This window comes from Myotis lucifugus, unplaced genomic scaffold (genome assembly GCF_000147115.1).
Source record: "Myotis lucifugus unplaced genomic scaffold, Myoluc2.0 scaffold_1762, whole genome shotgun sequence".
Lineage (NCBI taxonomy): Eukaryota > Metazoa > Chordata > Mammalia > Chiroptera > Vespertilionidae > Myotis > Myotis lucifugus.
Window position 1 is genome coordinate 15094 of NW_005872810.1, and position 9748 is coordinate 24841.

The 9748-nt window shown below is 58.6% G+C and overlaps 2 protein-coding genes across 2 annotated transcripts in view; both read right to left on the reverse strand.

The window, feature by feature from the left end:
* Positions 1 to 1812: 1812 nt before the first annotated feature.
* Positions 1813 to 7349, reverse strand: BIRC5 (baculoviral IAP repeat containing 5). The gene is made up of 4 exons (XM_006108106.3): positions 7176 to 7349; positions 6727 to 6836; positions 4898 to 5015; positions 1813 to 2303 (listed from the first exon to the last, which is right to left on the reverse strand). Exons 1-4 carry the CDS (start codon positions 7284 to 7286, stop codon positions 2214 to 2216), a joined length of 429 nt encoding a protein of 142 aa, XP_006108168.1. The 5' UTR covers positions 7287 to 7349; the 3' UTR covers positions 1813 to 2213.
* Positions 7350 to 9082: 1733 nt separating this feature from the next.
* AFMID (arylformamidase) overlaps positions 9083 to 9748 on the reverse strand; it is a 10484-nt gene continuing 9818 nt past the window's right edge. Inside the window, 1 exon segment of the mRNA XM_014450136.2 lies at positions 9083 to 9115. Coding sequence (XP_014305622.2) covers positions 9083 to 9115 — 33 coding nt within the window.

Consider the following 9748-nt stretch of genomic DNA (forward strand, 5'->3'; position numbering starts at 1 on the left):
TCAGCTGGTGAGTTCCGGGGACTGAAGGAGGGGTGACTGCGCACCAGGACTCACACAGGAGATCCCACTCCGAGGCGGAGACGTCCAGGTTCTTGATGGCAAAGGAGCCAACCAGGGGATGCGCTGTTCCGCCCTACGAAGCAGGAGGGACCAGGAGGGACACAGCCTGGTGGGCGGGCCTGCCGGGGCCAGAGGGCGGACCGCCCTGGGGCCGCCAGATCCTCTCCTGCTCCCAGAGCTGGGGCTGTGCTGGCCTTGGGCCCTCGGGACCTTTGATTCATGTGACGTACATGGCACGCTCAGGCCGGGCTTAGAGCACTCACAGGCTGGAACCCGAAAAGGGTGCGTGTGATGTGGGCTCTCTGACTCCCCCCATATGTGCACGCCCACCCACATATGCACACATGTGGCCTGCCTGCATGCACACACATGCACAAATCTGTTTGGTGGCCGAAGAGCAGGGTCCTTCCTCCCCGGGCGCACGGAGGAAACCACCGTCTCTCACACTCATTCACAGCCACAGCCTCGAGGGAGGGGAGGGGAAGGGGGAGGGCAGGGCCCAGCTGTCTGTCCTCAAGGGGCTGGGGCTGAAGGAGCAGGTGGGGGTGGGAGGCCCTGATGTGGGGAGGCTCACTCTCTTCTCACAGACACACACACACCTCACTCACTCACCTCTGCACACTCATATTCAGTCACCTGCACACACACACATGGACACGTGCTCACAGTCTTAGTCACATACACACACTCACACCCAGGCTGGCCCCATGTGTGAGGAGGGAGCTGAGGGCGGCAGTGGGCAGCCCTCCCGCCTGCTGCCTGGGACGTAGCCACTGCAGTGTGGGACCCAGGTGGCCGTCCTACTGCCTGCCGTGTGTCAGGCCCTTGGGCAGGGCCTTGCCCCCAGCCCTGGCTGTGCCTGATGGGGGTGCAGGGGTGGGAGGCTCGCCTTACCCCCCTGAGAGAAGCCACTCGTGAGCCTCAGCTCCCCACATCTGCCTCCCACCTCACCCCCAGCCCCTTCTAGCAGACAGACAGCGGCCTGAGCCCTGTGCGGTTGTGGGCTGCTGCCACCTCCAGAAGTACCAGTAGTCGCTGCCCACCACGGCCGCCAGCAGTGCACCCAGGGAGGCGGCCAGCCGGGTCATGGAGGGGTGCCAGCGATTAACTCCCGACTCCCCTCCCCTCCTGGCTCCCTCTACTCCCTGACACCCCCTCTCCACCCCACCCCCCAAAATCGCTGCTGCTGGCTCTGCAGCGGCCAGGGCCTGGAGAGGGGGCGCTTGCCAGGTGGCCCACTGGGGACTCAGGTTCTGGGCAACAGGGGCATGAACAGTGAAAGGAGGGTCATTCCACAGCGGCGAGGGTGTGACGTGGGTCCCTCTCAAGGGAAGGGGACAGCGGACCAGGCCAGGAGCTGCTCCGTGGGTTTCCTCCCGCCCGGCCGTGGGTGGAGCCGCGCAGGACAGGGACAGCCCACTGCACGAGAGGGTCGGGCACTGAGCGGCCCTGGAACCTTTTCCTTGTCTGTTTTGGGGAAATGTTGTAACCTTGTCATGTGCCCATCGGAGGGGGAGGACCTTCAACCGACCTCAAAGCAAGAGGCTGGCTTTACCCAAGACCCAGTCCTCGCGTCCCTCCCAGCCACTCGGGGCTCCCAGCCATTCGGGGCTCCACTACAGTCCCTCTGCAGCCTTGAAGGTCCTGATGACCAGGTGGGGAGACCCTGAATACACACAGAACAGCCAGGCCTGGCAGGTGAGGGGTCACAGGACTCGCGAAGGGAGAGAATAGAGCACTGGGACACGGAAATGCACGCCATAGCTTAGGCTTAATGATGCAGAAGCACGTGAACTGGCATCCTTCATCCTCTACTCGTCCAGCAGCAAAGACCTATGATGCGCTCGTATAAATCTCAGGCTGTGAGCCGGAAGCCCACGTGCCCACACCTGCCCCCCCCCCACCCCCCTGCACCTCCAGGATCCATAAGCCGTGGCAACCAAAGAAAGAGAATCAGCGCGGCCCTCAGCAACGCCAGGCGCAGACAGGACGCCGTGGCCCCGCTTTCACGAGAAAACACGGCGGCTTAAGTTCTCACTCCACGCGGTCAGTGCCTCCTTCCCTAGGTCACGGCCACGGCCACAGGCAGCGGCGACACTGGGGACCAAGCCTTGGCGACCACGCCCTCCGAGGGTCCAGGAGTGCGCGGGGCCTCACTCCATGGCTGCCAGCTGCTCGATGGCACTGCGGACTTTCTTTGCGATTTCTTCAAACTCTTTCTGCTTATGGTTGGCTTCCTTTGCCTGGAAATAAAGAACAGACTCAGGAGAGCGAAACAGCAGCTTCCAAATCGCACCGTGTGGCTGAGGTCAGCGAGAATGGGGTCCGAGCAGCACCGGCCGGGCTGCCCCGCGAGCCTGGCAGAGCCTCCTCTCGTCCGGGCGAAGGGCCCTGTCAAACACTAGCTTCCTCCGAACACAGCACCTCCACCTCCTGCCCCCCAGGGCTAGCTTCCAGCCTTCCGCCGGCTCAGCGCTCCCTCCGGAGAGCAAGTGACAACCACATTAGCACCCAGGGACCGCCTGCCCCACCTTAATTTTAAAAAATATATATTTATTGATTTCAGAGAGGAAGGGAGAGAGAGAGAAGCATCAATGATGAAAGAGAATCATTGACTGGCTGCCTCCTGCACGCCCCCTATGGGGATCGAGCCCGCAACCCAGGCATGTGCCCTGACCAGAACTGAACCCGGGACCCTTCAGTCCGCAGGCCCACGCTCTATCCACTGAGCCAAACCAGCTAGGGCTGCCCTACCTTAATTTTTATTCTCCTTGATTTGTCACATTAAAGAACAAACTCTAACATTTAAAAATTACTTTCAATATGTACTTTTTTAAAAAATGAACTTTAGAGAGGGAGAGAGAAAAAAAGAGAGAGGGAGAGAAAGAGAGAAACACATCAATTGGCTGCCTCCCGAACTCACCCCGACCTGGATCAAACCCGAAGCCTGAGCATGTGCCCTGACCAGGAAGTGAACTGCTCATCTTCTGCTGTACAGGACGATGCCCCAACTAACTGGGCCGCACCAGCCATGTGGCTTACTTACTTTAAAATTAAAAGAAAATTTAATTTTTCCCTGGCCTGTGTGGCTCAGTTGGTTGGAGTGCCATCTGTCCTTACTCCAAAAGGTCACAGGTTTGATTCCCAGTGGGGACATACCCTGGTTTCAGGTTCAAACCCCGATCTGGGTGCGTTCAAGAGGCAACCCATCGATGTTTCTCTCTCCCTCCCTTCTTTTCTCTCTCTGAAATCAGTGAAAACATATCCTTGAGTAAAGATTAAAAATAGTAATAATAAACATTTTTTTAAAAGAAAATTTGATTTTAAAAATAATACATTGACAAGAACAAGAGAAAACAGCCAATGGTGAGCCTGGTAAGGGACCCGCGCCTGAGCCCTTGCAGACCCTGTGCACACAGGTTCCATGTTGGCACCACCACACGGAGGCCAGCACCGTCACACACACGCTTCCTACCAAAGGGGTTGAAGAAACAACAAGAACCTCCTGTGAGAAACAGTGAAACTGGCCGAGCAACCTGCGCGGCAGCTCCCGCCTGCCCCACCCCCAGGTTTAGGATCCCGAGTCCGCAGAGAAGCAGTTGCTCCGGGTGCTCCCGTCTGAAGTTCACCCTCCCCGGGCTTGTTCACACCGGCTCTGCCTCACTTCACTTTCCCCAAAAGGCGGGGGCAGCGATGCACACGCAGGGCTGTCGTGGGCTGGCCTCGTTCACACCGGCTCTGCCTCACTTCACTTCCCCAAAAGGCGGGGGCAGCGATGCACACGCAGGGCTGTCGTGCGCCCCGCCGCCCGCATCGGTGCAGCACAGCACAGCACCCGCCCCGCCGCCCGCATCGGTACAGCACAGCACAGCACAGCACCCGCCCCGCCGCCCGCATCGGTGCAGCACAGCACAGCGTGTCCTCTGGTTCTCAATAAAACGCCTGATAAACGACTGCCCTGCACTGTGTGGTGCACTCACGTAACAGACTTCACACCTGGGCTGAAATAGCCTACAAAACAGATGAGCCTTAGGGAGCCAGCCACGTGCGGGCGAGCACGTACAGTGCGATTGAAACTTCGTGGCCCATGCGCAGAAGTCAGTATTTTGTGGAGGAGCCGGTATTTTGTGGAAGAGCCACTCAAGGGGCCAAAGAACTGCATGTGGCTCGCGAGCCGCAGTTTGCCAACCACGGACCTAGGACATCACAGACTTGAGGGCCGCGGCTTAGCTTAAACTTTCCATCCCTCTTTAAAATATGTAAATTTTAAATGACCTGGAAGGAAATACACTGGGTGGCAGTGGCCACCCCTTATAGAAGCTCATACCGTTTATGACTAAACAGAGACATAAAACCTCATGCATCACTGGAAGTGTTCTGTATGACGGGAGAACAAACACCCGATGCCCAATAAATGCCGCCCACCCGCCGGTGCGACAGCGCCCCCTGGTGGCTTCCTGCTGGGCAGTGCTGTCACCTCCACAACAGGCCCCAGCACTGCCTTTCTGGGCGTCTATAGTCGCCTTCAGCCTCACTGGCCACCCCAGTCTTCCTCCCGTCTGCTCAGGCACAGCTTTCTCTCGCCTGTCCCCTAACGACTGTCCCCTAACGATAAACAAGGCTGGTCTGCCACCTTCAGCCTGCGGCCACCCACCAGCCCATGCCTGTTTCTGTGCAGCCACCGGGCTAATGGGCTTTACATCTGTAAACGGTTGTGGAAACAAGAACAACAGAGACGCCATCTCACAGACGTGCTGCCGAGAGGGTGTGGGGCTGGAGGGCTCGGCGTTGCGGACGCCCAGCAGGCCGGCTCGGGGCTCTCACCCATCACACGTACCACTTTGTTCTTGGCTCTTTCTTTGTCCAGTTTCAGGAATTCACCGAGGGTCAGCTCCTCGAACTGCTTCTTGACAGAAAGGAAGGCACAGCCCGACGAATGCTTCTTGTGTTCCTCCCTAGAGGAGCGACACAGGAGCAGGTCAACGAGGTGGTGGAGGCAGAGGCCGCAGCTCGTCGCCACTGCCTCCCACCCCTCCGTCTGCAGGCGCCCTGCTCGCTGGAGAGCAGAGTGACGTCCCAAGTAGACGGAACCAGGACTAGGTCCCCGGCCACTTCCCCACGCGGCTCAGCGCAGCGCCTTCCCTCTGTGGACGCCCCCTCCCGCCCCTCCCCTCCCCGATGGAGTTTACCGGGAGCCCTGAGCAGTTAGTAGGAAGTGCTAGGTGAGTCCAGATCCCTCTAAAACCCTCAGGGTATTTTTTGTTTTAATCCTCACCCGAGACTGCAACGGAGGGATGTGCCTCTGACCGGAATGGAACCTGTGGCCCTTCAGTCTGGGCTGGTGCCCTCTATCCACTGAGCCAAACGGGCTCAGGGCCTCTAGGGATGCTGTGAAGCAGCCTCATACCCTGGGAATTGTCACATAATCTACCGGTTTGGAATAAGGCCCGCGGGCCAGGCTTCTCCAGGGAAGCGCTGGGCCGCGCACCATCACGTCTCCGTGGGGAAGCAGGCGGGCGGAGCGCCCAGCACCGAGCCAGAACCCTGCGAACGAACACACAGCCACACGAAGTCCAGAGGGTCAGCCCACAGTGACAAGGACATGAAAACATCACCGGGCATAGGAGACCCACTCCCCAGAACACACTGGCCTTTCCCAGGGGCTCCTGGTGTGCCCGCCATGCCATCCCGCCAACACCGGGTCGCGGCCGCAAACACATTCCCTGGCCAACAAGAGAAACAACTGGGCTCGTTCTCTACGGGAAAGGAAAGTGGTGGAAACAGGCGACTCCGCGGGGAAGGTGAGCGCGGGCACTGCCCGGCAGAAGCCATTGCGGGCCCTGAATGCAGACACAGGTTCCGTCCCCTACAGAGCGAACCCCACAGGGCCCGGAGCCCCTCTGGAAGGCTGGTTGGTGGTGTGTGAACTGTAGCGCAATAAGGCTTGGGGTTTAAAACTGAAACAAGCCCTAGCTGGTTTGGCTCAGTGGACACAGCGTGGGCCTGTGGACCGAAGGGCTCTGGGTTCGATTCCAGTCAAGGGCACATGCCTGGGTTGCAGGCTTGATTCTCTCTCATCATTGATGCTTCTCTCTCTCTCTCTCTCCCTCTCCCTTCCTCTCTAAAATCAATAAAAACATATTTAAAAAAAACAAGCTCTTGCCCTAACCGGTTTGGCTCAGTGGCTAGAGCGTCAGCCTGCGGACTGAAGAGTCCCAGGTTCGATTCCCGTCAAGGGCATGGACCTTGGTTGCGGGCACATCCCCAGCGGGGGGTGTGCAGGAGGCAGCTGATCGATGTTTCTAACTCTCTATCCCTCTCCCTTCCTCTCTGTAAAAAAGTCAATAAGATATATTAAAAAAAACAAACTCTGAAACCAGAAAGGCACCTGGGCACCCCTGGTCACAACAGGAGCTGCTCCCGGGTTCTGTCCAACCTCCAAGGCCTCGGGGACCGACAGGAAGGAGCCTCTTCAACACGCACCGCGGGGCACTGGCCCCATCAGGATGATGAGGCGGAAGCGGCAGGAGGCGCCGAGGTTCGTCCACTTGCAACAGCTGCTTGGGCGCAAAATGAGGCCGGAACCGCTCCCGCCCCACGCGTCCTTCCTGGACATGCGGTTTCCCAGCTCCGCGCAGAGCGGGGGGGCGGGCAGGCGGCACTTACAGGGGGTCGTCGTCCGGCTCCCAGCCTTCCAGCTCCTTGAAGCAGAAGAAGCACTGGGCCAGGTCGGGCTCGTTCTCGGTGGGGCAGTGGATGAAGCCGGCCGCGGCCATCTGCAAGGGAAGGCAGGCTCGGACCCGCGGCGCGTGCCCTCCGGGAGCCCAGAGGGGGGCCGAGCCCGCGGGAGGGACACCCCGGGAGCCCAGAGGGGGGCCGAGCCCACGGGGGGGACACCCCGGGAGCCCAGAGGGGGGCCGAGCCCACGGGGGGGACACCCCGGGAGCCCAGAGGGGGCCGAGCCCACGGGGGGGACACCCCGGGAGCCCAGAGGGGGCCGAGCCCGAGGGGGGGACACCCCGGGAGACCAGAGAGGGACCGAGCCCGCGGGAGGGGACGGCAGGCCTGAGCCCGGTGGGACGGGCCTGGGACCCCGGGCCCCCCCGCCGTCTCACCCGTTCCGGGGTGCAGGCGCAGCCCTCCAGGAAGGGCCAGTTCTTGAACGTAGAGACGCGGTGGTCCTTGAGGTAGAGCTGCCAGGCCGCGGGCAACGACGGGGCACCCATCCCACCGCCACCCCGAGCGGTGCCGCGATTCAAATCGAGCGGTTGGCGGCCGCCGCGAGGCCTGTCGGGAACGCCCAGCTCGGAAGCGGCCCTCGCGGCCTTCTGGGAGTGCGCGGGGCATGCTGGGAGTTGTAGTCCTCCCTTTGCATGGCTGGGCTTCTGCGCCCCGTGCACCTAGCGACCTCGGTCCCGCGTTTGCCGCTTGCAGGCTTAGCAGAGTGGTGCGGGCGGAGCTAAAGGTGGGCTGCAGTCCTCGTAATGGATTTAAGGAGGCGCCGGTCGAGTACATCTGTATTAAGCCCTTTCAGCCTGCAAACTCTGGTTGTCCTTGTGGGCGCCCCACTCCTGGGGCCCCCTAGTGCCAGCTCCCCCTGCCCCCGAGCCAGCTGAGTTGGAATGTGTGCTGAGGCCGCGCATCCTCCAGGGAGAAGATGTCCCAGGTGAAATCCAGGGCTCCGCCTCCGCCCTGGCTCAGGGAGCTATGAACTCGGCTCTTACCACTGCGGCTTCTTGGAAGTCTCGAAATGGACCCTTGGAACTGGGTTCCTGCCTTCCCATCAGAATCCCTCGGGAACCAGATATCCCTCCAGGTCCATAGCGGTCCATGCTGCAGCACAGATACTTATTCAGTCAGGCCCCTATGGATGGGCCCTCAGGTTGCTAATTCTGTACCATTATAAATAACCAGAGGCTCGGTGCAGGAAATTGTGCAGGGTAGGGTCCCTAGGCCTGGCTGGTGATCAGGGCTGATTGGGGCCTTCCTTCCCCAGCTGCCAGCTGCAGGCGGGGGGCCTTCCTTCATTCTGCGCTGCCCCCTGGTGGTCAGTGCACGTCATAGTGAGCAAACTCCCAAGGGGACAATTTGCATACTAGCCTTTTATTATATGATACTACAGTAAACACTTTGTATGAATATCCTTGTGTTCTGGTACTTTTGCTTCCAGGGGCTAGATTTCTAAAAGTGGATTTTTAGGTCAAATGTGAATTTAAAATTTTAATGCACTCTAACCATTGAGCGCCACCGGCCAGAGCTAATCAATCATTCTTGAACTGCAAGCTATTCAGAGTGGGGCAGAGAGGTGGTGGGGTGCAGTGGGTGACAGCTGGCTCCCAGGGGACTGCACACTCCCCTGGGGTGGGGGTGGGGGGTGGGAGGGCAGCAGAAGCTTGTCCACCTCTGGGTGTCACTGTCCTGTCAGGGTCAAGGGGTTATCCCGAGGCTAACATTCCAGGGTTTTCAGGGCAGACCCAGATGTCCGGTGGCGCCCAGGACAGAGTAGACAAAGGAGTGAAGCAAAAGGCAGACGCGGTGTGGGAATCGCTTGCAAAAGGGGCAGCAAACTTTTCCGAAAAGAGCCAGATGGTAATTAGTTTAGCTCTGCGGGCCGTCCAGTCTCTGACCCCACCCAACTCTGCCCTTGTAGCTCAAACACCACCACGGACAATTCGTAGATGAATGAACGTAGCTGGGTTCCAATAAAACTTTACTTATGGATACGGACATTTGAATTTTATATCACTTTTACATGTCACGAAAGACTATTCTTTTCGAAAGGTGTGTGTCCGGGCATGAAAGGTCGAGCTGTCGTTTCTGTCTCCTTTCTCAGCAGGCGGCGGGCTCAGACTTGGCGAGGCGCTCTGGACATCACGCAGCGTTGCCCTGGGCTCTTGCCAGGGCAGGTGGACATATGGAGGCTACAGGGCCCCCGGGAAGCGGAGGCTGGTTGGGGGGAGCGGTCCGGCCCTTTGCAGAAGACTCGCAGGTCGGGTGCACATCAGCTGGGGGTTGGGGCCCATCAGGACTCTTGGAAGATTGTTTTCAAAATAATCTGCAGCAGGAGGAAAAGACACGGCCCTCGCACGGGAGAGGCTCGGGAGGCGCTCTCGGGAGAAACGTGATGAGGGAGAGGGCTGCTGGGGGAGCAGAGACTCGGCGCCGGTCCCCATCTCCGGTCGGAAATGTGCTAATGAGGCTCCCGCCTCAAGCCGACTTACCCCCGGGTGTGACCCACGGGCCAATAAAGGCTTTCTGTTTGTAAACCATTGAAAAGAAATCCAAAAACATTATTTCGGGATATGTAAAAATTATAAAATTTAACAGGGGGATCACTTTGTAAAGTATATTCTTGTCTAACCACTATGCTGTACACCAGAAACTAATATAAAGTAATATTGAATGCAACTCTAACTGGAAAATAAAATTTAAGCCCAGCTGGTGTGGCTCAGTGGTTGAGCGTTGACCTATGAACTAGGAGGACACGGTTCGATTCCGGTCGGGACACATGCCTGGGTTGTAGCCTCGATGCCCAGTAGGGGGCGTACAGAAGGCAGCCGATCCATAATTCTCTCTCAATCACTGATGTTTCTCTCTCCCTCTCCCTTCCTCTCAGAAATCAATTAAAAATTAAAAAAAAGAAGAAGAAGAAAGAAAATCAAGTGAAAGAGGCAAGTGTGGCACTCGA